Source organism: Seriola lalandi, unplaced genomic scaffold (genome assembly GCF_002814215.2).
Source record: "Seriola lalandi dorsalis isolate HSWRI2012SDOR001 ecotype SW California unplaced genomic scaffold, Sedor1 jcf7180002054959, whole genome shotgun sequence".
In the NCBI taxonomy this organism is placed as follows: Eukaryota; Metazoa; Chordata; class Actinopteri; order Carangiformes; family Carangidae; genus Seriola; species Seriola lalandi.
The window spans coordinates 301,612-326,770 of record NW_019525510.1 but is presented as its reverse complement, the minus strand read 5'-3'; the positions used below and the strand labels follow the sequence as shown (position 1 = coordinate 326,770).

The window sequence follows — 25,159 nt, the reverse complement described above, 5'->3', positions numbered from 1 at the left end:
TATGTGTGTGTGTGTGTGTGTGTGTGTTTGTGTGTGTGTATGTGTGTGTGTGTGTGTGTGTGTATGTGTGTGTGTGTGTGTGTGTGTGTGCAGCCTATGCAGAAAGGGGGCAGTCAATGAAGTACAGCCAGCTGACACTGAGGTATGTGTCTTTTCTAATGAGATTTACTGGGCTCCAGATGTTCGTAGTTATGAAGATGTGTGTCGGAGATTTAGGAGGGTGAGACCTGCACCCTGTCAGAGCCACGGTGGGGTGCTGTTTTACTGTCTGTCACCCGCCCTCACCCCTCCAGCACCACCACTCACAGGTGGCCTCTTAACCTGACAACTCTCTCCCACACACACATGTACACACACTTTTACTCTTGAAACCGAAGTGAATCAACATTTTATAAACTTACAGAAAAAACATAGAAAGTACAAAAGGAATGTCTATAGATGTAAGCAAATACAAATATATACAAAGAAATTTTGGTGAGTATCCTGTATACTGTAAGAGTATAAAGATGTTCACATTCCCCAAAGCAAAGATTCTCCGTGGTCAGCTTCATTTGTCCATTTCATAAATCCAGTTTACACAGTCCAGCACATTTTCAAGGAGACACAATTTTAACAATAAAACAAGAAAGCCAGTGCAAGTGTTACTAAAATTTCCAAAATAGTGTGTCAACATTTTCCTCATCTCACATAAAAAAAAAGACATCTTCTTCTTGGCTCAGAATTACTGTGGTACTGTACCCTCTCAAAGTCTGAGTTTTAATGTCAAATAAGCGAGTGCTCGATGAGGTGCGTCTCGAAGATCTCGTGGATCATCAGCGAGTCTGTTCTCCTGACGTCCTCTGTCTGGCTGAGGGAGGCATCCGCTGTGCCCGCCAGTTCAGCAAGTCTGACAAGGCACCGTTACCGCTGACCAGGCTCCAAGCGTCTTTCTCTACTAGCTGGAACGACATACTGTCACCTTCCTCTTCGTCTTCCTCCTCCTCCTCCTCCTCTCGTCGCTGTTCAGATGGCAGGCTGCAGCTTGGTCAGGTTCCTCTGGTGCATGCTGTGGTGGCGCACCAGCTCGTCAGAGCGGGCAAACTTCTTCTGACAGTTGGACCAGCGGCAGATGAAGGGCTTCTCACCTGACAAGGAGGGGATGAACAAGGAAAAACAATAGAAATCGTTGCTTTAGAGGAAATTCAGCCTTTTCGGAATGCGAGCTGCTGTTTTGCTGTACTTGACTCAAAGTCAGAGGGACCATTATGACAAAAAAAAATGGAGGAATGGAGAGGTAGAAAATAAAGTTATACGCACTTGTTTTACCTGTATGAGTCCGAGTGTGAGTCTTAAGATGATCTGACCGTGAAAACTTTCTCTGACACGTCTCGCACTGAAAGGGTTTCACTCCTACACAGAGATGGCAGCGGTTGTGGTCGAGGCAGAGACAGAAATGTGAAGGGAGTGGGGTGAGGGTCAAAAGGTTAAATATTTGATTAGGTGGACTGATCACTGTGGAGATTGATTGATCCAATAACCCACAATCACTTTGGAAAATTTTGATCAGACATTGAAAAATAAAATCATTAAAATCTTTTGTTTATTTGGATTTCTTATATTGTCTGTTCATTTTTAGGGCTTTCTCCACACTCTGAGGAATATAATTCTAGTGGGGAAATACTAAATCTTTTAACTATTTATTTATCTGTTGGTCAAAAAGTCCCATTTAATTATATCAGGTCACAACAATCTGCTTATAATATCTAGATTTTGTGTTTTGAAGTTTTTATATAGGCCAATTGTGGGATGTAAACTATACCTACAGATTTCTATCATTTTCAAATTCCCAAAAACAAAAAATTGAAGCAATGAGCTTTCCTGTGCAGATACAGCAGCGGTGATGTGAGTGTACCTGTGTGTCTGCGCTGGTGCCTCTTTAACTGGTCTGAGCGAGAGAATCTGCGGCCACAGTCTGTGAAGTCACACTGGTAAGGCTTCTCTCCTGCAAAATAAACCATCATCATCATCACCACCCACATTCCAAGATATCAAGATCATCGATACTAGTATTTTCCCTGTGCTCAGTTTCACATCTGTGCCATTACCGTGTCAAAATTAAGCACTTTTTTTATTTTTTAATCACCATTTATGCGACTTGATCTAGTTTCCACTCACACAGCTACACACATTCAAAACCTGAGCATAACAACTCTCCTTTCTTCCTTACGATACACCATCCCTTTTTTGTCTTTTCACTGAACTTTTATTGTCTGCATGAGTTTGTCATTGTGATTTATGAAGAGAAGCTGAGGCCTGAGCAGTGGTGTAAATCACCGGTGTCATTTCACCTGTGTGTTTGCGGCCATGCATCTGCAGATGTGACAGTTTGAAGTATCTCTTGCTGCAGCCAGGATAAGCACATACAAATGGACGCTTCTCATTGGTCTCTGAGGACCTCGCAACTGGAGGAGCAATGCCAGGTACACGTCTGACATCCTTTAAGAAAGAGAAGAAGAAAAAGATTAAACAGGGCTTCAATATGTGTGTTTATTTACTGTTAGTCTGTATAAACTGCATGCATGTCAACTGACCTGCAGTCCTCTGAAGACACTGTGTGTGTGTATGTGGTACTGCGCACTCACAAGCATGGGTGGAGGTGGGACTGGGACTGTGGGGTCGCTGTCATAGCTGGTTGTATGGCCTCCGCTGGACAGAGGCAAAATTACAAATTGATTAAAACATTGAAAAGTTTTTGTGCAAAACTGTTACGGTGGGCACAGTATGAAAGGTTAATGACAGATTCTGATCATACCATTAAGATTGTCAAGATTGAAAACACAATAAAGCCATAATCTCACTTGTGTACAATTTGTTTGAGAGAAATTACACACAAGTCTTTCTCTCTTTCACAGCTAACAGACATCACAACTACATGACTAACTTTAACATGAGCTTAAAGGCCCTGGAAACATATTTAGTTTCAAGTGTTGGGATCCTACATGAGCACATTATTTTTTGCCAAATATAAAACAGTTTTGGTTATTTCACGTGAGAAATCTCTGTATTTGTGTCTTCGTCTGTGTTGCTCTGCCCAATGATTTGACATGGAGAGGATATCATGTCCTTCCCTGCATCAGTCAGGGTTTAGCCATATCTAAATCAGTCCTGATGAAGCAGTCCAGCTGAGTTTTTGAGTTTTAATTGCAAAATTATATTGAACAATTTTTTTTTTTAACTTTGCTTTGATTGTTGATTGATTGGTTCTTAATATCTAATGTTTAGAAAGTATTTGAGATTCAAAGTCAAGGTTTTACGGGCTTTAAATCTAAAAGCAAATTTAAGGAGTGAGTGCCTATCAAAATGTCCTAACTTAGTAAAAACTCAAAACAGTCTTTAAAGAATGTTGTAAAAGTACAAGACTGCACACACGCGCACGCACGCACACACACACACACACACACACACACACACACACACACACACACACACACACACACACACACACTATCATGCTCCTCTCCGCTTCCTGATTTCCCCAGGCAGTAGGCCAACAGCCATCTGGTCAAATCTTCCTCTTCCTCCTCCACCACAAACGCTGGTCAGGACTCAAGAATACATTAGATGTATTATGTAAAGAAAAGAAGCTCACCTCTTCATGGAAGATGCCAGGCTGTTCATTTGATTCCACGTTACACACTCCAGCTGAGACGCCATTTGGTATACGTTATCACTGAGTGAAACACAAGCAGTTTGTGAAATTTCAAGGCAACGACATATGTTAATACATTAGTGAATGAAAAGGTTATGGAATAAGGTGAGCTCTGAGTTTACACTGTGTGAGTTTCTGTTTTATTATTCTTTTTTATAATTAATAAGTTCTTTTGGGAAAATGCAGAAATTAGACAACACTGAAAATTTTTATGTTACAGCATTCTTTCTGTCATTTATCTTCCCTTATATGGATAATGAAGACGTTTCATTCAGGGGGAACTCCACACGGTTGGCTTATTAACACATCCTGTCCACCCACCACACTCCTCACTGGCTTCATTAAAAAACATGGGCTCTGAGCCATTCTTTACCTTGGCAGATCACACTAGTGTGCACACACACACACACGCACGTAGTACAGAAACACACACACTTGGACATGCCATTGTGCACTCTGTGGGGGTGAGCGCCTCCGTGCCTAGTACACCATGGACCAATGCATGACATCACTCTGTCCTCAGTATCATTAAAGGTGGGGAACAGTTTCGGGGGAATTCTGGACGGCATTCCTTGAGAAGTCCTTGAGGGAAGGATCATGATGGTTCGCTAATCAGTTCTGAACTATGTTAAACTGTGGAAAGACTCACTGATATCTGACAGTGTGTGTGTGTGTGTGTGTGCGTGTGTGTGTGTGTGTGTGTGTGTGTGTGTGTGTGTGTGTGTGTGTGTGTGTATGTGTGTGCATGTTTTCTGTGTTGGTCTGAGGGTTTCCAGTTCACGCCATAAGCACTAACAACAGTGAAGCCTTCCCCCGTCTTATCAAGTGCTGTTCCAGTATTTGGGTTGCACATGTTCCTTCTCTCCAACAACATCACAGGGCAGCATGCAAAGAATTTCATCCTAATTTGCCCTTTGAGATGTTTCGCATCAAAATGAAAACAAGTTGGAAACACATCCAGAGGTTAAAATAAGCTGATTCCCTCGTCCTAACTGCCACCCCCCCCCCTCACTAAACTCACTTTCACTGAGCTTGTCTCTTTTACTTTTCTCCTCATTTTTCCTCAGGGTGGACTCAGACACATCAGCAGTAAATCACTCAGTGTTTGTTTTGGCCTGCTGAGCAGCAGTGGGCAGCACTTAACCTCAGAACAAATTAGGATTCACAATCCAGACAGTGCAGAGGCAGACGCAGGGTTTAACACAGGATTAGAGAGAATTCACACTTCCAAAAATTACCATCAAGTAAACAAGCTGCGTGTGGTGTCATTGGAAAGAATCTGACATTAATTGCTGAGTGAGACGCCTGAAAACCATGTGGGAAGAGGGGAATTTGTGCTGAAGGGAGATTGAAGGGAGCAAGAGTCAAATATAGCGACAATAAACGCATGGGGACAAATAATTGTACCTGTTGTAGTTTCTCAGCAGCAGAGCCTGGCTGCTCGGACACGACTCTGAAGGATTGTGGCAGCCAAACATGGGAGGAGGAGGCGGGTACTGCTGGTCAACTGAAAATATAGAAATTTGCTTCAAAATAAGACTGCAGCTAACAATTAATATTATCGAATAATTTGCCAATAATTTATTTCATTAATGATTAATTGTCTGGTCTATGGAATGTCTGAAAATAGTGAGAAATGCCTTTTCACAGAAGCTGATTGCTTCCAATCAACACTTTTAAACACAAAGATAGTCATTCAATTATCACACAAGGCCAAGAAAACAGGCAAATATTCACATTTGAGAAGCTAGAAGCAGTGGATGTTTGACATTTTTAGCTAAAAACATGACTTAAATGATTCATGAATTATTACAATTGTTCCTAATTAGAGTCGTCAAAGTCCAGCTGCAGACTATCCATTGTCCCACAACAGCTCACTAAATCCTAATATTAGGCTGAGAAGCTTCCCAAGAATCATCTTGCACAAAAATATTTTGTATTATTAAATGTTCTCTCAGAACACACAGACAAAACACACACAAGTAAAAATATATTACTTCTCCTAAAAATATATTTATACAATATAATAATAATATAATAATAGCTCATTTCAAAGACAGAGTCACAGCTCTGCTTTTCAAAGAGAGAACACCTCAATTAGAAACAATGGTCCTTTTCAGGTTCATATAGTGTATTGGTCCCCAGACAGTTTTTGACATTCCAGCAGAGTCCCATTAGCTGTTTCCTCAATTTATCATTTCCAGACTCATTAACCATATACACTATTATGCTTAAAGAGCGAGAGGGAGAGTGTGTTTATGTATGTCCGTGTATATGAATGTGTGTGGAACAGAGATGGAGAGTGATGAAGGAAAATGGATGACAGCGATTCTGTTGTGATATGAAAAATGACAGGTTACTTATGTAACCTTGCTGTGACATGACAGCCTTCCAGTCGGCGAGACAATTTTGTTGAAAAGATGTCACGATGCAGACAGTTACCTATGTTGTTTGGCGGCGACAGTGTGTCCTCGTGTTTGAAGGACAGGCTGGGGAGCTGAGGGGTGTGGTGAGACGGAGTGAGACCACAACTGGGGTTGCTGTCTAAACCCACTGCTCCATAACCTGAAAAGAGAAAACAAAAAGAGAGGTAATGGAAAGTTAAAATTATTTTTTTCCCCCCTTGTTGAGTCATTAGATCACCATCTTACAAATGACTGAAAACATTATGAAGTTTGCAAAGTCTCCAGTATCTGGTCAGTAGCTCTAAGTGCCTGGCAGGGTTACTACAGAGAGACATTCATCAGACTACTAAATCCTCTTTCCTTGTAACATCTATCTTTGGCTTTGTGGTTTGTAAAATTTATGGCAGGTGGAAAAATAAATTTGGCAAACACACCACTGATGAACTGAAATGAGCTACGGTAGAATATAATAAAAACAACACTGAGAAGTAAGGAATTGCATGTATTCTAACTTTATTACATTTATTAAATGGCAAAAATGGGAATGTTATGTATCGCTATTGAAATAACAATACACATTGCAAAACACATTATATATGTTTTCTAATATAAAATAAATAGCAAGTTAAAGCAGAATGTTAAACTTGATAAAACTACATTAAATCAATCAAACAACCACATGCGATGCATCTTTATTTGACATTCACACTCAGCATGGATGGTTTGCTATGTCCTGAGTCAGGCCAAGTCAGTCAGACAGCTGTTGAAAAGTTTCAAAGAAAAATGACTCACAAACTCTTACTTAAATCCCTGCGGTCTGCAGAAAGTTACGCTGAGTATTTTATCACTTCATCAAAAACTACTTTCCACTGAGTGAAGACGACTCGCTGCGTGCTGTTTTTAAACGTCACATCAGCAGACACATACAGGTTTAAACCTCTGACCTTTGAGTAATAAGCCCCAACAGACAATAAATGTGTAGATGACATATCTGTGTGTTAACACTGCACAGGAAACACATATTAAGTTTGATTCCAGATTTAGATTCCAGATAACAAAGCATCTGAACCCCCTCTGACCTTTATTGATCATGGCAGTAAGTCATCACTTCAGATTTCTTTCCTCAGCTTGTATGCCCACGGCAACATTGACTGTGCCAGCTCAACAGGTTATTCATTATTTTTCATGTGTGTATTTTTTTATTAACTTGGTTGGTATTTAGGCATTACTGGGGTAACTTAACCCAGTATTGATGGGTTGTTTTGACCTAGTGTTATTTACATTACCACTTCTGGTGTTAGAGGAGATCAAGTTTTACCTTAAGACTATCACAAATGTATTGTTAGTTGTACAAAACAATGTGCACGATAGTGAAAACTACAAATGATACATATTATTAGTGACACATAATTCAAAATGAGCTAAAGTAGAGCTACTGTTCACACCCATACCAGATTAATTTGGGTAAATACCTCAACAGTTATATAGAATTAAAACTAAGATAAAAACAATGGATCAAAACAACCCCATCGCTTTGGTGATCTTCTACCCATGGGTACTTGGTAAAGTTATCCCAACATCATAAAATACTTTGAATGTATATCCTGCATAGGTAAGCACTTTAGATGGATGCATTAGAGTTACCACTTGAAAGTTTATGATTACAGTCATGGCATTTGACAAAAATGAAAATAATGCAGTAATAAATCCCAATGAAACCATATGAATGATCTACCTAAGTACTTTTTTTCTGAAGTATGAATTCAATACAATAAAATTTAACAGTTGTTATGACTCTGCCAGTGGTTGACGGTGAAATTTCTGCTGAAAAGCATTAAAGGAACTATTAGAGATCTCTGCCAGACTATTACCGGAAAGCTCTCAAGCCTATTCCTCACATGGGACAGAATGACCCAGTACACACATAGCACATAACATCCTGCTCAGACACAACACTGTTGACAAACCCTAAACACGGAGTCGCATCATGAACACATGCAGCAGGAAATGTAGAAAAAAACTGTCTGGAATAAACCCTGTATTTCATGTGTGAAAACAACTGCTCATGTTTCGCGGTCCCTACATCACTAAGCCAATGAGAGGAGACAGAAGTGGGACTGATGATCGGCATGCTTACCCTGGTTCCTGGGTGCTGGGGGGCTGTCCACACAGCCGGGCAGGTAGGTTCCATTGGGAAACACCCTGGGTTGACCTGCACTTGGTTCTCCGAAGGCCCCGACCCGACAGGGGCCTGACAACTGGCCTGAGAAGTGCACTGTGAAGGCCCCAAGTCCACAGTGGGGGTCCTCTATGGAGTCAGTGGTCCCCCAACCTGGTTCCTGCTTGATGAGGGAGTGGTGGGAGGGCAGGGAGCTGTAGGGAGAGCTAGGGTGAAGGTCCAGCAGTTGGGTCCACTGGCCACTGCCAACAGACATCCCACAGCCGCCACCAGCTCCGGGTAAAGACGGCACAGGAGGCGCTGGAGGTAAGAGGGTCAGTTCTCGAACATCTGACCCCATGGACATGGCTCCATACGGTTCAGTCAGCATTGGTGCAGGCAGTTCCAGACACTTCAAAGGAGAGGTGATGGTATTCCAATGGAGGAGCCCGACGAGGAATCAAAAAATCACACAGGAATAAAATCCTAAGAGCGTAACAAAAACACTGCCTGAAGAAGCAATAAGCATGGAGCAAACTTTTCTGCAGAGACAAACTTCAATGCTCACAATACACTATAGGAGTCATCTTTTCCACCTCAAGTGATGAACTGAACAATAATATTATCTGAACCTGTGATGATGACCAAAATCTGGATACCAAAGTTCAAGCTCCCCGGGTAGCTGCAGTGGGTTTGTAGTGTGAGTCTGTGAGGGTAACAGTGCCTTGTCCCTCTGTCTCTATAATGTCTGGCTTTCCTTACTCTCCTCAAGTCTCAAAAACAGCGTAACTCATTGGACAGGGGGAGGAGCGAAGGAGAGTGAGAAGAGGATGACTCCCTGGCCAGCACGTACTGAACTTCTTAATAAATTCTGACTAATGTCACATTTGCCTAGGCGGATGTAACTCTTCATTCTTTGTTCAAGTTCAAGTGTTTCTGATAATGAATATTTGCATTAGTGTGTATGAATATGTGTGTGCACAAAGGAGAGAGGTGTTTTTCTTTAATTCCTCTGACAATGAGGGGCTGTGGTGAAGGGCTTAAAGCATGAAACAGCTGCATATGTAGTTAGTGAGAGTAGTGGATTAAAGTCCTCATTAGGCTGCTGTCTTATTAACTGTATTTCTAAAATGTAAATGTTCCATCTCCAGTGTGAATGCATTACAAGTCTGGATATCTTAACATATACAACTATGTCAAATTTCATATTGAAAGCTTAATGAAAGATTTTCAAAAATGTAATTTAAAAAAAAGCTACACTGAGAGAGTTCTCTCTACACTATTGACCTGTCTCGCTCAGATATTCATCAGCATCACTTCTGACTCTTCTGACTCATGTATGAACTGAAATATACCCCACTTTCAAAATGCATTTCTAACGGGATGAGGCAACAACATAAAAGGAAGAGCTGGGAAAAATAAAAAATAGGTGAGTCAGAAAGTACCAGAAGAGGTTTGGTAAGGTTGTATCTGTATTTTTTTAATATTGTCCAAAGTCCAAATCCAAAGTTAGGACATTTTTTTTTTCTGCATATTGGATATGTGTTTTTTTCTCAATGACATGTTTACAAAAGACAGTGCTGGATCGAATCACAATTACTGAATGAACAGATTCAATATATGTAAAACTAATTAAATATGCAAGAAAATATACTATAAACTGCATCTCTTTATGAATTTTCTCGTTTTCATAATAGTGCTGCTTTGCTAAAAGCAATTCGGAGAAACTGCACAGCCTTGGAGCAAAGCCACATCACACAAAAGGATAATTATTTATTAGTAGAGGAGAGGGGGACTGTGTCTGTCTGTGCGTGTGTGTGTGTGCACGAGCACTTAAGAGATAGGGGTTTTGACCTTAACTCAAGCTTAACTCAATGTGGAACTACAGAGGAATGCAGTAACTTGAAATATGCCTGTAAAATTCAAGACAGCTGCTGTGGATCTTTTAACATTATAATATTTGTCATATCAGCACTTGGGTTCCTCCTTTCCTTTAAAGTCTGAAACAGTGACAATGTGTTGCAAATCAATGCTTCTTTTAGAAAAAAAAAAAACACATTAGGCTACATTCGGTGTCGCATAACAGTCAGTTATAGTTGACCTGTGATGAGGCCAAACGTTTGATACACAAATTGCACTTATTGCTGTCTTCACTTGATTTTGGAGTCTAAGTCTCAAGCCGTGTGAATTCAAATCATTTTATTAACCCCTGAATTAACGACCCATTGGACACCATTACAATGTAGACCAGAACATGGTAGATAATGATAAATTATCCATTGGTGAAGTAGTTTTACAAAGCGATTTCATTCATTTTATGATATCATTTTGATTATCATTTTGAGATGCTGTTAAAAATCCAGTACAAGGGAAGTGAGGAGTGTGAGCCACATCCTCTCATCACCATCTGGAATATTAGTCTAGGATTCCAGTAAACATAGAGGACCCCTAATTCAACTTTTTTTTAAAAACTGGAGGGTGGGGAAAGGACACTTGAAATGGGTAAAGACATGGTAAAATGGATGCAAAAGGAGAAAGGGAGAAAGAGAGAGAGAGAGAGAGAGAGAGAGAGAGAGAGAGTCTAAGTTTAAAATCACTGTGAGAATGATGAAATCAGCCTGAAAAACTGCTGCGGTAGCATTAACAGAGACTACTGTTGTTGTCTTGTCGGTCATTGTTGCACAATGTCACTGATCTATCCCTCAGTGCCACATCAGACTACAGATACAGCAATGTTTTGTGTATTGATTACTGGATGGTGAACAACCGTGCTACTGGTTCAGAGTCTGACATTGAAAAGGTATGGAGGGAGGCACTCCAAAGCATCCTGGTAATTTAACACACAATAACACAAGGAATTATATAATAATCAAATATTCCAAGTGTATCTGATGACATCCATTATAACAGCCATATCCTCTAAAAGCTAAACACAGATTCATCTAGATGGTTCGTGGTCATGGAGAAGATAAAGCACTCTCTGACTTGTTCCATTCTGGCAAATAAACGAGGGCAAAGGCAGGCCCGTATCTCTGGGGAACACAGACATTCAGTGGATGTCCACGTAGCTGACTTCCAAATAGTAGCAAAGAAAATTAATTTGTCCCAAAACAATCTGAAAAAACCCTTCTGTGGTCCACCCACTACAAACAAACAGAAACTTAAAAATAATGTACTACATGGACAAAAGGTTGTGGCACAATTAAAAGTATCTTGCCAAAAATCAGCGAGAGCAAATGAATACGCAGTGCCTCTGAGCCAAGGCAAATGCTGGTCGTGCCTTCCCCAGTGGAGTCTTTAGCAGGGATGCATCAAAGGTGATGGGGCCGGGAGAAAACAACCCTTTCAGCCCCTATGACGGATGGGAGTCCCCAAATACAGCTCAATCTCTGGTTAACTCAGGGTTTAAAACAACATCTCTGTGCTGAGGAAGGGAAATAGTCAATACTGCCTCTGACCTTTAACAAGAAATACACTAGAGTCAAACTTTCTACAGCATGATGAGTAAGAGGGAATTTGAGAAGGGTTTGTTCCAGCCAGAGAGACACATGATAAACTACACAGATATGTGACTTGGCAGGACACATGAAAAAGAAATTACTTTTTCCATTTTAATAATCATCTCCATTCATGCTACTGCATCTGAAGATAGACAGTTTATTAAGCTGCTGCTTTTTAAATCAAGAGCGTTGGTGATTTAAAAGGACATGATTTATTTACATTTTTAAAACATTAGTAATCAGTATTAAAATGGCTATGATTTGATCATCAGCACAGACTGTGGGAGGGGACGTCCAAAGAGCAACAGGTGTTGTTTTGAAGTGCTGAGAGTGGCATAAAAAAAGCTCAGTCCTTCACTTTTCTGTGTGGGTATGGAAACAAACAGATAGCAAACACAATAGCAGTGTCATATTGTTTCATCATTTTCCTCCCATCTCCTGTGGCCTCTAGGAAATGTTACTGTTACAAACAAAACTGAGGCAGAATAATATTCCTCTTTCTTCTAATACTCTCTCATTACACTGTCTGGGGTTTGTGACAGACAGGTTTCTGGTCTTTGAGGTAACAAGTATACATTTGGAAACATTTATATAATATTATACCTGAAATTTAATTTTCATACACTACTCCTCTTCCCTATGACACACATAGAAAACATCAACAACCATCCGTTTTCAATTCCCTCTCATATCAACTCTGAGACTTCAAAGTGTTGCATATCAGACTGCAGATAAGAAACAGAGAACAAGGATCTGTGGGAGAGCGAGCATTTCCATGGTTCATGTGTCAGACACAACACTAGTCCAGTGATGTTTCACACACCAGTTCTCTTTCATGTTGATTATCACCTTTCGTCTCTGTCCCATGACCCAAGATCCCACTCTCTCCCATGTGCATTTACTTTCATTTTACAAGCTGGATGCTCCTGGATCAAATGCAAGAGAAAATACTTTAAGCTGAGGAATCTTAACACTCAGATCAAAATAAAGAACTACATCACACTGAAAGTTATTAATCGGAAAGAGCTGGTGATATTGTCAACAAATCCCTCTGTGGCATTCAAGCCAACTGGTTCCTTCTGAATATAAATAAACTTTTAAAATCAGGTCATAAATATGCTTTCATTTAGAAAAAGGTAATTAATTTTAACTTGAATAAGATTACTCAAACAGGAGTAAATTGCGTGTTTGTTTGGAACTATTTTCAACTGTGGATTAATACACATTTGGTGAGAGTATTTATGATAGCAGAACAGTATACTACAGTGTTTATGTTTGTCATAATGAAGGAATATGTCACCCAGTGCAACAGTGTGGCCTTAGTGATGTGTTTTTCATAGTTGAAAGTCTACAGCATAGAGGAGTAAGCTGTATCAGGTTTTGGCTACACAGACAGTAATGGTTAGTTGGATAGATTCATTGTTGGGATTTTTTTAATGAAGTTTGTTGACAAGAAGAAAAATACAGAACATGAAGCATCTAATAATTTTCAGAGAGTGCAGTTGTTAGTTTTTCAGTTTGTGTTTCCATCAATCCATATTCCAAGATGATTAGCCCCCACTGCTAACCTTGTAGATACATAAGACCAGTCGCCTAAATTAGCTACTTTTGTTGCAGTAGCCTACATATTTGTTATGGACCATTACCAAGTGAAACCAGATGCTAACAGTGTCTAGCTCCATTAAAATTAGCTGAATCGATTGTTTAGCTGAATCAATTGATTAGTGTTAATACTGGATTTTATTTTGATGTAACTGACTGTGGAGGCTGTGAACAGTTTTACCCACTCAGCAGCTTGTATTCACAGTTTGCTATGACATCACTGTGGCAAAAAGTTCTTTTTATGTAGATGGTATTTGTCTATTGCCTATGTCGGTCTTTTGTCTTTTGAAAATCTGCATAAAATTGCATGAACCACAACATTTGAATCAAGACCATCAATTATCCCACTGTACATCAGTTGTGTTAAAAGTGTCCTGTTGAATTTTGCTGAATAATTCACTTTGTTTCTCAGCAGGTGTCTATGTGTCAGGATCAAGGCCAGCCCTTATCAGCTCTTTACAGTAAGCCACAGCCTCTTCCACACTGTCACACCCTAGCAGCTGTGGCTGGGGCGTATGCAGTCATCAGAAAACATTTCAGATATCTCCAGTGGTTACTGTAGATGCTGTGTTGTCATACCCTTACATCTCATTCTGAGGCTAGACGAGTAAATGTTTACAGGATGACTCTTATGACAAATTACCACAACCAGGGCAGAGTGTGACTGTAAACTTTTGACTATGGGGAAATGCCACTTTACTGCAACTTTCTCAGGCCCAATGAAACAATGTGCTTTAAGGTTTTGTATTAAAAATAGTATAGATAAAATAAAAAGTTGAAAATCATTTTGTTCATTTGCAAAAAAAAAGTTTTCATGCTTTTTAAAAAAAATGTTTGTCTTTTTTTGTCTTTTGTCTTTTTGTCTTCTGTCTTTTTTGTCTTTTTTGTCTTTTCTTTGTCTTTTTTTTTTTTTGAGTCATCAATGATAAAAAATGTAAATTGTTGTCTGTTTTGAGTCTTCAGAATTGTATTTATCAGCACTGATAAAATGGTCCAAACGGTATCTTAAAAGAAAAGGGTCACACAGTTTAACATGCCTCTAATTAGTCTTTCTGAGATGTGGCATCTATAGCTTCAAGCCAAATATTGTGCAACATATCCCCAATAGAAATAAATTTGAGCCTTTGTTTGACCATTCCTTTGAAAATTTTATTGCTGCTCCTAGCCTGTGAGTGTGTGTAATATAAACACTCTGATAACAAGAGACCACTCCATCATTAACAAGCTCCAGTCCTTCTGCAGTGACTCAATCGATCCAGACAGGAACATCAGAATTCCTGGAAGACTGTAACTGTTTTTTTTTTTTTTCCTGCTGCCATTAGGTTGAAACAGAGCATACACATTCCGCATAGGGGGATTAACGACCTCAGATAGCTCAACACCAAAAATGCAAACTCCCTTTGATTGATTGCTGCAGTCTTTGGTGTGATATGAAGCTGGTCATTAAGTGATATGGCAAGATGACAGTGGTATTTCAAGTACCAACCTTCTCTCTCTGGTCATGCGTGAGTTTTCCCTGCAGAAGGTGTGTACATTTCAGCCAAGTAAGCTCTTGGAGGTATATAGTAAAGAACAATAAAATTCTAGTTGAATCATCTGGTGGTTGAGGAGATAAGTGATCACAGGGATGAAACAGCTATCACAGTAGACCACAGGCATTCAGTAAGACTAGCACACACCTATGTTTGAGTGATACAGCATTTTTTTCTATGCGCACGGAATGAGCTTTGGCGTTATTAAAGCTGCATATGTTAACTTGTTGTGAGTGTGGGATAGAAAAACATCAAAAAACAGTGACAGATACACAGCCACAACATTTATCCAGCTAATGAAGTTGTTGTGACTAACCACTTAGCAAACATTTGTGATATTTTACAATCCACAGACACAGAGCAACATAACCATTCATTTGAAGTTGTGTTTCTGGCCTCCTGATAATTGTAAGAGCAATAGTAGCTCCCCATTTAGCTCTGGTTTGGTCTCCGCAATGGTGTGAGAAAAGTAGGCAGACCCAATCATACAGTAGATGTGCAAGCTATGAAACAAATACAGACCAAACAAAGAGGCTAAAAAGGCCACTAGAGCAACTTTGTTTAGAGGCATGCGGCCGGATTTTAACATGTAGGCTACAACACTGCAGAGTTATTTAGAGCTATTTAGAGAACCAAAAACCTTTTTCATAATCCATTAATCCGACAGCTATTTTGTTGATCAATTAATTAATTTATCTATCAAATATCCGTATATGGTAAAAACAAAAATGCCCATCAAGATACCAAAGCCCAGGGTTACGCCATCAAATTCTTTGTTTTGTCCAACCAACAGAAGATATTTTGAACTCACTATCACGTATGACAAAGAAAAGCAGCAAATCCTTGCAATTGGAAACCCAGAACAGGGGAATGTTAAGCAATTTTGCATGAAAGATGACTTTCTCATCAGCTAATTGATTATCAAAATAGTTGCCAATTATTTTTCTGTCTCTTGACTAATCAGTACAACAACTATTATTTACAGCTCTAGGGTTATTCTTAGGTAGTGAAAAATAATGAGAAGAATTAGGGAATAAATGACAGTGGGTAAATGTACGGCAGAGTGTGGATTGTAAGGTCAAGGTTAATGACTGCAACTGCTCCTCTTTAACATGATGTAACAACTGTATTACTTGTTAGCACTGTTCTAAGCATGTAGCTTGTATAAATAAGTGTTTATTGGCTCACAAGCCCAAATCTAAATATAGGAATAATGAGGTACAAGTAATTCAGTAATATAATAATAAGTAATATAAGTAATTATTTCAACAGTTGGGTGACAGTCATATATACTAAAATATTCAGAATAACTGAAGAACTAAGGAGTATGTAAGAGGTTATAATACATCTCTGCAGCTGTGGACAATAACAGTCCATCAGAAGGACCCCATGGGATTTTGAATGCCTTTGGCCACAGTGGACTCTTGACTCACCTCTGTTTCAGATTTTGGCTTCATTTGTTTATTTGTTTCTTGTATTTGTGTGTACATGTCTGCGTGTGGGGAGGGTGTGTCAGTTCATAAGTAATTAACAAGCCATTCGCTCCACCTAGGGAAGTAGGGAAGTTACTCATGCGATGCAGCCTGACAAGGTCACTGGCTGATAGATGAGCCTGAGCAAGGGGATTTTTCAGAGATTGTGAAGGCAGGCAGAACTGTGGGAACCAGACAATTAGAGGGTGGAAGCTAGGCAGCCATGTTGGATGATGACCATGAGACTGGTTTACATGGATACTTACCGCTTGGCTGGCTGACAGGGAAAAAGCAGACACCTGGGCTCAACTTACTCTTAACACAGTCATTTATCTTTGAGCAATCTTTGGGCAATTTGCCAGCAATTTAGGAACAGCGTGTGCTATTAACAATCAAACAAACACGGATGAGGTCATTTTAGACACACTGAAAAAATATAAATATTTCAGACCTACACCTAAACAAATAATAATTTAGTAGACTAATACAGAGGAAGGATATACATAGAGGTGGATAAATACTTACTTATAGCGATTGTGGAGAATGTAATTTGTGGTACAGTTGAACATCATAACCGTCATGAATGTAGGCCTTATTGTAGTATTGTACTAGACTGCATTAGTTTTAGCAAGGTGTACCTAATAAACTGTCAGCTGAGTGTGTATCCCTATAAACATAAGGTCAAAACCAAGTATATTAATGAACAAAACAAAACTAAATAAAATTGATTCTTTTTCAGCTTCTCTCACAGTCTTTTTTCTTCTTTTTCTTTTTGAGTTAATCTAATTCTGTTCATATAAGGACTGCATTGCCGGGTTAGATTTAGAATGATATAAAACAGACAAATCATTGTTTAATATATGTACCAGGTACAGTCTCCTCGTAGTTAAAGGTTTTTCTTTAGTGCAATATCCATGCTATTTTCAGGACATTCTACCATAAATATTATAAAGACTATTAAGCATCATAACACACTGTGGCATTTTAAAGACCTTTAAAAGAGACAAAAACAATGTCTCATATGCACCTGGAGCTTCAAAGCCTCCAAAACTCTTATTCTGGACTTGAAATACACCAGGCACTTGACAACAGCTGTTAATCAGATAATGAAAGCCTCAAAGTTACACAAGCACACTTGTGGGGAAGCAGCTATAAATTTTTTGCCATGACAGCATACGAGGGTGGGATTTGGTACCAGGCACTTGTCTTCCCAACAGAATGACGCATCACACCACCACTCTATGGTGAAAGCCTCCAGCAGCCAGTTCCCCTCTGCACACTATTTTAAGGCATTTATGCGGCTGAACACAACTCAATTCAGTTCCCTAACTGTAACTACTGCGGGAAATATGTGACAATTGGACTTTCAAGGAATTATTACATGGCATGCTGTGTCTCCATAGTTTCTTGACAGATGAACTGTGAGCTGCAGTGCACCTTTGAAATGGAAAAAAACTCCACAGTATCTCCAGCCTGTTCAACACCTCAAATGTTAGTAACCTGACTCCATAGTTTTAGGGTGAACTCCAGCTCCACTTACCCTCTTCACCTCACTCACCTCAATCTCAGTGACCTGACATAGTAACAATGCACAGGATCCCATTTGGTACAGACAGCCAATATGTGGACCCATAGGTCAGAGAGTGTATGATGGAAGAGTGCTGCCCTGTGACACTGGCAGTGTTTCCGGGTTGGAAAGCTGTGGGCCAGGCCTGCTCTGGTGGTCCGCAGAGATGGACTGAAGCTCAATCAGATAACCTCTGCTAGGGATCAGGTTCACCTCTGTAGGCCCTAACTCTCATCCAAGACATCCAGGGTTAATCTCCCAAAGAGGAGATGGATATCTGGATGAGAAAGAATGAAAGATTAGGATATGTTGCTGGATGTCTGGGTCACTAAAAGATATTTAGGAGGTTGTCTGACCTCTAAAGGAAGAGGCTAAAGCAAGAGGTTGCACAAGCTGAAATTGTGCAGCACAGACAGGGGTATTCACTGAATTTATATAATTAATGTCTATAATAGTGTTACATATTTTAAAAATTACTCATAGGTTTTAAAAGTAATAATAAAGGGAGAGGGACTTGAGAAATACCTTTCATTTAGGTTTCGGTTGGGTTACTGTGGCTTTAACAACTTGACCCGGAACAGCAAGAGTTTCACCGGTACTGCTCCCTTTTCTTTTCCGCTCAGGTCTCATCAGTGTTGGGAGCGTGGATTTCATCATCTAGGCTCACAAAATCACAAAAAAATGAGCGTCCCAGCATTTATCGACATTACGGAAGAAGACCAGGTACGACTCGTGTCTTTTAGAAACTAATTTAGCATTGTTCCGCCTGCGGATGAGTCGATAAATAGAAACTATCCAACCGGATAACCTAGCATGCTAGCCAGCGAAAATGCTAACCGTACTTAGCTTCTGAAAGGTACATGCTGATCGTTAGCTACATGCTGATTGTGGCGTATGTGGAAGCACATGATGCGTGATTATATAGTTAAACGTACCGTTTAGATTGTGTGTGTCAAATAGTTGAGAGTTGTAGCGGCTTTTAGCTAAATGTATTTACGCATAATGCTGTCACAAGTGTCGAAAACATATAACGTTATCATAGTTAACAATGCTAACTGCTAAAGCCAGATGTCTAAATAAACAAAGACAGAAAAAAATAACCACTCACCCAAAGCATCCTGCTTGAAATGAATTACAACTCAAACCTTTACCCAGGAGATGGATATAAAAATGATTATCTTTCCCTATAGGTGGCTGCAGTAAATATTCTTGTACTTCAAAACAGATGGACACGACAGTATTATATGTGTATATTTTAAAGTAAAATACACGCTATGCCAATCGATTAGATAGTTGTTATAGCTTCAATTTACATAAGGTACACAATATTTATCTATCTTGGTACTCTTTGTGCTGCTAGCTTTTATTTATTTACTAATACTAATCATTTTACTGTCTACAGGCCTCAGAGCTGAGAGCCTACATCAAGTCCAAAGGAGCTGATATCTCAGAGGAGAACTCTGAAGGTGGACTTCATGTAGATCTGGCTCAGATCATTGAGGCATGTGATGTCTGTCTCAAGGACGATGATAAAGGTATGTGATAATGAAGACCACCTCTGTTCACCCACGATCATGTATGGGACAGTAACAGGCAGTAGACATTTTTCATAAGGAGATATTTCTAACTTGTCACCAGGAAAAGCACAGGTGTAATTAATAACATTAATTATGATTCAGTTGTATTTAGTGTACACTGTTGTACACTATTACAGTGATGCAGCATGCACAATGTCAGGGCCTTGGAAGTGGCACACCTAAATGAAATGCAGTTGTTAGTGATGCCATTAATTGCAGCTTCAGTGACATGTCGAATGTGCCATGAATAAAGCCTAATACTGTTGAATGCAGCTGGATAACAATAACAATCTATCATTATTTATGGCCCACTCTCTGCAGATGTAGAGAGCGTGATGAACAGCATCGTGTCACTGCTGTTGATCCTGGAGACAGAGAAGCAGGAGGCTCTCATTGAAAGTCTTTGTGAGAAACTGGTGAAGTTCCGTGAAGGAGAGAGACCCTCCCTCCGGATGCAGCTGTGAGTCCTTTCACCTATTTCATTTATTTGCTGTTGTTTCTGAAACTTTCGGAAGAAGTATACTTTCCATATGGAAATTAATTAGGCCACTGTTTTGATATTTTACAGCGTTAGGATTCTTTAATGTAGTGGCAGTTCAACATTATTAAGATGCCAGTAGGAACTTAAAAATGCTGCAAAATATTTATCTTCCATTCAAAAGAAATGGCAAACATGTAACTGTTGAATAACTGTCTCAAAAGTGTGACTATCTCTTTAATGATGTGGCATTACAGACTCAGCAACCTGTTCCATGGGATGGATGAGAACACTCCAGTGAGGTATACAGTCTTCTGCAGCCTCATCAAGGTGGCAGCGACTTGTAATGCCATCGCCTTCATCCCCACTGACCTTGATCAGGTATATCTGTTCACCATGATCAACTGGAATAACTGACCATAAACACTGTCAGTTTCATAGTCTATCTCTTTGGCTTCAGAGAGAGTGAAATGAAAACAATAGCTTTCCATCAATTTTTCCCTTTTGTTGCTCATTTTTGATACCTGTTTGTGCCTCTCCATCAGGTGCGCAAGTGGATTGTTGACTGGAACCTGAACACAGAGAAGAAGCACACACTCTTGAGGCTGGTGTATGAAGCATTGGTTGACTGCAAAAAAAGGTAAATGCATATAGGGTCAGGTGTGTGAAATGCATGTTTTGTTATTCACATTAACTCCTGCATAAATAATTTTTTTTGTGTTGCTCGTATACATATTTCTATGTGTAACACTGTTGGACTTTGTCTTTACATTATTTTAGAAGTACAGATATTTTCATGGCACGTTCTGTTCTTTTTATTATACATACATACCTCTTAGCCTTAGATTTTGTGTGAGTTTGTGTTATCCTTCAATTAAATGATCTTTTATTAAAAAAAAGTTTTCAATATTGTATTTACTCATTTCATAGTGAGCCTGCAGCAAAAGTGATGGTTGAGCTGCTGGGAAGTTACACAGAAGACAATGCTTCACAAGCACGGGTTGATGCCCACAGGTAAACTTGGAGAACTTGTTTAAACATTTGTCATTAGGCCTCAATATATGGCACATTCCTCATACTTACATCCATCCATGTGCTTTATATTTAGGTGTATTGTCCGTGCTCTAAAAGATCCCAACACTTTCCTGTTTGACCACCTGCTCACCCTGAAACCTGTTCGCTTCCTGGAGGGAGAACTCATCCATGACGTGAGTACTGAGGACGTGTAATGCTTTACGGAGTCGAGTATATAAAAAGTGATAAAATTCTTTCCATAGACCAGAAACATATCAAAAACATTGCACATCAAAATATATTTTACATTAGTCATTGTGACAACCCTGTCAATCTTGTATGTGTAGAATGTCCATAATGATATAAAGCCTCCTAACTGAGTTTTAGATGCACTTTTGATATGTAGTGTCAGTGACAGCTAAGGCAAGCACAGCCCAATAACAAATGGATGACAACTTAATAGATTTGAATAGTGAGCAGCAGTAATGTTTGTACATTACCGGCTGAACAGGTGGGGATCACAAAGAAATGTTTTTGATTTGGGTGTGTGCACAGTTTCGTAGACATTTGAAAGGTCAAAGCATGGCGATTCCAAAGGTATTAAAAGCTTAGTGCAATGTACATCAAGGACAAACCAGTTAGAAGAAAGCCAGTGTGATGTGCATTCCATTTGTTGACATGATTATTATTATCATAATAATTGTCAGCCTGTATGGATACAAAGATCTGATTGTGATTATACAGTCTTATAATGGCATTTCTCCCTCTGCCTTTTCAGCTGTTAACCATCTTCGTGAGCGCAAAACTAGCAGCATACGTAAAATTTTACCAGAGTAACAAAGACTTCATTGATTCTCTCGGTAAGTAATCACAACTCGAGATAATAGCGGCATCAGTTCTAACGCACATACAGTGGGGTCCAAAAGTCTGAGATCAATTTCCCATTCATGTGTATGGGGAAAATGGTCTCAGGTCCACTCAGACCCCATTGTAAATACAAATACCATGTTTAAAAGTACAGTACACAGTTTAATAAATGCACATGTGCTCCAATAGTCCAATCCCCTTGAAACTTCAGTGCACATGCAGTTGGTTAGTGGTAGAATGTATCGCTGCTCCTTAACATATTTATAGTATAGGTGTATTAGATGTGTATTAGAATGTTATATGCTTTAGAAGCAACCTGTTTTGTGATAAGTTGCTGTCACTTTAAGAGAGCACAAGCCTTAATGTGGTTTAGATTATTTTCTCTGTCTTCAAGAACTAGTGTTTCACAAGTTTAAATCTTTTTTCCCACTTTTGCCATTGTAAGAACAGCCTTGTTATAATTTATACATTTTAAACATACTGCTGATGGTGTGATCTGTACATTGTCTATGCAATACAAAAGTACATATAAAGACCACCAGAACCATAATGCAGTGTCAATATTTTTTTTTTTTGGACAATTTGTATATTGAGCCAGTCTACGGACGGTGCTCTGTTGACACAGTACAGGAATGTGTGTGTGTCAGCAGTGTGTCTCTTTCTCACTACTAAGGGCTTAGATGTAATTAAAAGCATGTGTAGGATGGTTTCTCAAAACAGACAGTGTGGATTGATGTTTGTGTTAATGAGTAGATTCCCTGACTGCTTGCTCCTAAATGTAGAAACAATTATCACAGGGAAACTCCCATAGTCAGGAGTAATTGACTGTGACTGTTTTGTGCTTAATGATCCCTGCGTGATGCTCTCCAGGCCTCTCTCACGAGCAAAACATGGCCAAGATGCGTTTGCTGACATTCATGGGCATGGCGGTGGAATTCAAGGAGATCTCCTTTGACACCATGCAACAGGAGCTGCAGATCGGAGCCGATGACGTTGAGGCTTTTGTCATTGACGGTAAAAGCACTTCACCTCAAATAAATCTTTGCTGTCCAACCCTCATTAAACACGCTGTTAGTTTCTCACAACAGCAACCAGTGAAAGAGAAAGGAAAGTGGCCTGACTTTTCTGTCATTCATTTACTACCATCATCTACCAAAAAATGATCTCTCCCTTCTTAAAAAAACAAAAACAAAAGAAAACAGAATGCCGTGGTGATGATAGAACATGAGTAGGATTTTACAAGTTGCAGTGGGAAAAAAAAGCATAAAAGGGTAGAGGATAGCACTTTTAGTGTTTAGTGACAGGGATTAGCTTTGTCTCCAATTTCATTCTCCACGTGCATTCTCTCTTAAAGTACTCGTGTTTCAGTGGAGCTTTAAGTGCTTTCTGTCAGAGCTTTTGCTCTGTCGTAATTTCTCTCCTGTCTGCTTTTTCTTTTTAGCTGTTCGGACCAAGATGGTCTACTGCAAAATCGACCAGACACAGCGAAAAGTTGTTGTGAGGTAAGTAGCTCCATGAAACCATCATACATGGCTTTACTGAGTTACATTTTGAGTAAGTAAAGCATTTAAGCAGTAAAAGCATGACAGCATTTATAGAACTGGTACCAACCCAGTTTTAAAGTACTTTACCTGAATTATCAAACAACTGTCCTGAAACTGATGGTGTCACCACCAGCACATCTGCAGTGTTGATAAAAGCGCACAGTGCTAAATACATTTCTTCTTACAACACTGTATCACAGTGTTCGCAGTGCTTGTGACTCATTCATCATTTGTTAAATTTAAATTTAGGACCTTTTTGTAACTCTGATAGGCTTCTAATTTCTATTTAAAAGTGAAACTAAACAAAGAGCTGAAATTCTGTTGATGTAAATACAACTTCAGGTTTAGATTCAAGAGGCTTTTTTCTTTTTCTTATTATGTGAGGTCTTCTGTTTTTATCTTTTTTTCATATCATTTTAAGATTTGTCCTGTAATTGTTGAGGCTAATATTAGGCTGCAAGAATTTACTTAGTAATTAGTATGTGGAGTATTTTGTATTCCTGAATCTGGCCGATGCAGTCTGGTCTCTCAGGTCGTGGTCAAGGATGCAGAGAGAGCTTATTTTGTCATGATGCAGAAAAAAGTTTCTTCTGTATAGAAGCTAGCTATTTTAATACAGAATATAGGCCAACGTCATGTCTTTTTTCAGTTACATTTATTATAAGCCCTTTTATTCCTCCAAGGATGCAGGACATTGCCTTGGCCTGCATTTATTTAGTCAGTTTAACATTCTTGCTTTCCTGTTTCCATTTCCATCAGCCACAGCACACACCGCACCTTTGGCAAGCAGCAGTGGCAGCAGCTGTATGACAGCCTCAGCTCCTGGAAGGCCAATCTAGCAACCGTCAAGACCAGTCTGCAAGCTCTATCACCTTCTGCTTAATTCCACCTTAACCCAACTGTCTAGACTGCCCGAGCCTTCCAGATTCCCAGAGTGAAAGCATCAGTTTTTATATTCATTCAATAAAAGAACAGTGGAGATCCCATGTGGTTGTTTTTTTTCTTGTTGAATTAACACAGCAAGTTGAGTTTGATGGATTATTTGAAATTTTGACAAACAGCCAAAAGCTTTCTTCACCCATTAATGGATAAAACATATACTGTACAATCAGTCTTTTCAGACAACTACACCACCAGTTACCTTATCATCTTCTCAGAATGCCATACAGTGACTTTAATGTGGACTCGTTCTGGAACAGCTCTCAACATCTGCTTTTAGTTAAAGGACAGCATGCTGGTATTAGATGAGCTGTGAGAAATAACCCGCAACAAGAGGGTCACTTGTCTGGGAACACATGAGGGGTGACAATAGCAATGTGAACTTAAGATGACCCTGTCTGCTGAGGTCAGAGCTGTATTACTGAAACATCAACACATAAAGCTTGTGGTGTAAGCTGATTCACTGCCACTACAAATTGTAAACTGTCCACCAGGTTATAGATTTTTTTCAGCTGTTGTCAGTGTGACTCATTCACTCCTGAAGTGTCGCAAAAGTGGAAAAATAAGGACTTCAAGTTTCCCGTTTTTAGTTTGCCTTGTTTTCCTCCATTGATGTAAAGTGATGTTTATCCCCGAGAGATCTGTTCTCAGGCACCGGTCCAGAGCATTAGGATGTGAACTCCAATGATATATGGCCCAGGCGTTAGGTGTAAAAGGGGTCTGTTGGAGTTCTCTCCCTCTGGGGCTGTGATGAAATCAGCACAAACTGACAAAGTGCAGACTACTGACATTGCACTCTTTGAATCCCCACCCAAA

At 39.5% G+C, this 25,159-nt stretch overlaps 2 protein-coding genes across 4 annotated transcripts; one reads left to right on the top strand and one right to left on the bottom strand.

Moving 5' to 3' along the window:
- Nucleotides 1–376: 376 nt before the first annotated feature.
- Nucleotides 377–8,998, bottom strand: wt1b (WT1 transcription factor b). 3 transcript variants are annotated; one of them, XM_023395239.2, is made up of 9 exons: nt 8,231–8,998; nt 6,131–6,253; nt 5,096–5,195; nt 3,629–3,709; nt 2,571–2,685; nt 2,328–2,475; nt 1,892–1,981; nt 1,297–1,389; nt 377–1,124 (listed from the first exon to the last, which is right to left on the bottom strand). In XM_023395239.2, exons 1-9 carry the CDS (start codon nt 8,640–8,642, stop codon nt 1,003–1,005), a joined length of 1,284 nt encoding a protein of 427 aa, XP_023251007.1. In that variant the 5' UTR covers nt 8,643–8,998; the 3' UTR covers nt 377–1,002. The 3 variants fall into 3 exon arrangements, with proteins under 3 accessions (XP_023251007.1, XP_023251008.1, XP_023251009.1); XM_023395240.2 differs by having other exon boundaries at nt 1,306–1,389; XM_023395241.2 differs by having other exon boundaries at nt 2,622–2,685.
- A 9,524-nt stretch (nt 8,999–18,522) lies between these two features.
- Nucleotides 18,523–24,390, top strand: eif3m (eukaryotic translation initiation factor 3, subunit M). Its single transcript, XM_023395259.1, has 11 exons — nt 18,523–18,647; nt 19,327–19,459; nt 19,823–19,961; nt 20,237–20,360; nt 20,525–20,619; nt 20,910–20,993; nt 21,088–21,187; nt 21,772–21,853; nt 22,731–22,874; nt 23,302–23,362; nt 24,164–24,390. The coding sequence occupies exons 1-11, from the start codon at nt 18,606–18,608 to the stop codon at nt 24,285–24,287; spliced, it is 1,128 nt and encodes a 375-aa protein (XP_023251027.1). The 5' UTR covers nt 18,523–18,605; the 3' UTR covers nt 24,288–24,390.
- The last annotated feature ends 769 nt before the right edge of the window (nt 24,391–25,159 follow it).

Bases quoted from the DNA above. Each gene is read 5' to 3' on its own strand.
- eif3m (XM_023395259.1), top strand. From the start codon at position 18,606: ATGAGCGTCCCAGCATTTATCGACATTACGGAAGAAGACCAG. The intron at 21,188-21,771 runs GTGAGTACTGAG...CTGCCTTTTCAG, and splicing joins AGGGAGAACTCATCCATGAC to CTGTTAACCATCTTCGTGAG. The intron at 23,363-24,163 runs GTAAGTAGCTCC...CATTTCCATCAG, and splicing joins CAGCGAAAAGTTGTTGTGAG to CCACAGCACACACCGCACCT.
- wt1b (XM_023395239.2), bottom strand. From the start codon at position 8,642: ATGCTGACTGAACCGTATGGAGCCATGTCCATGGGGTCAGATGTTCGA. The intron at 2,476-2,570 runs GTCAGTTGACAT...TCTTTCTTAAAG, and splicing joins GTGTCTTCAGAGGACTGCAG to GATGTCAGACGTGTACCTGG. The intron at 1,390-1,891 runs GTACACTCACAT...ATCTCTGTGTAG, and splicing joins GCACCAGCGCAGACACACAG to GAGTGAAACCCTTTCAGTGC.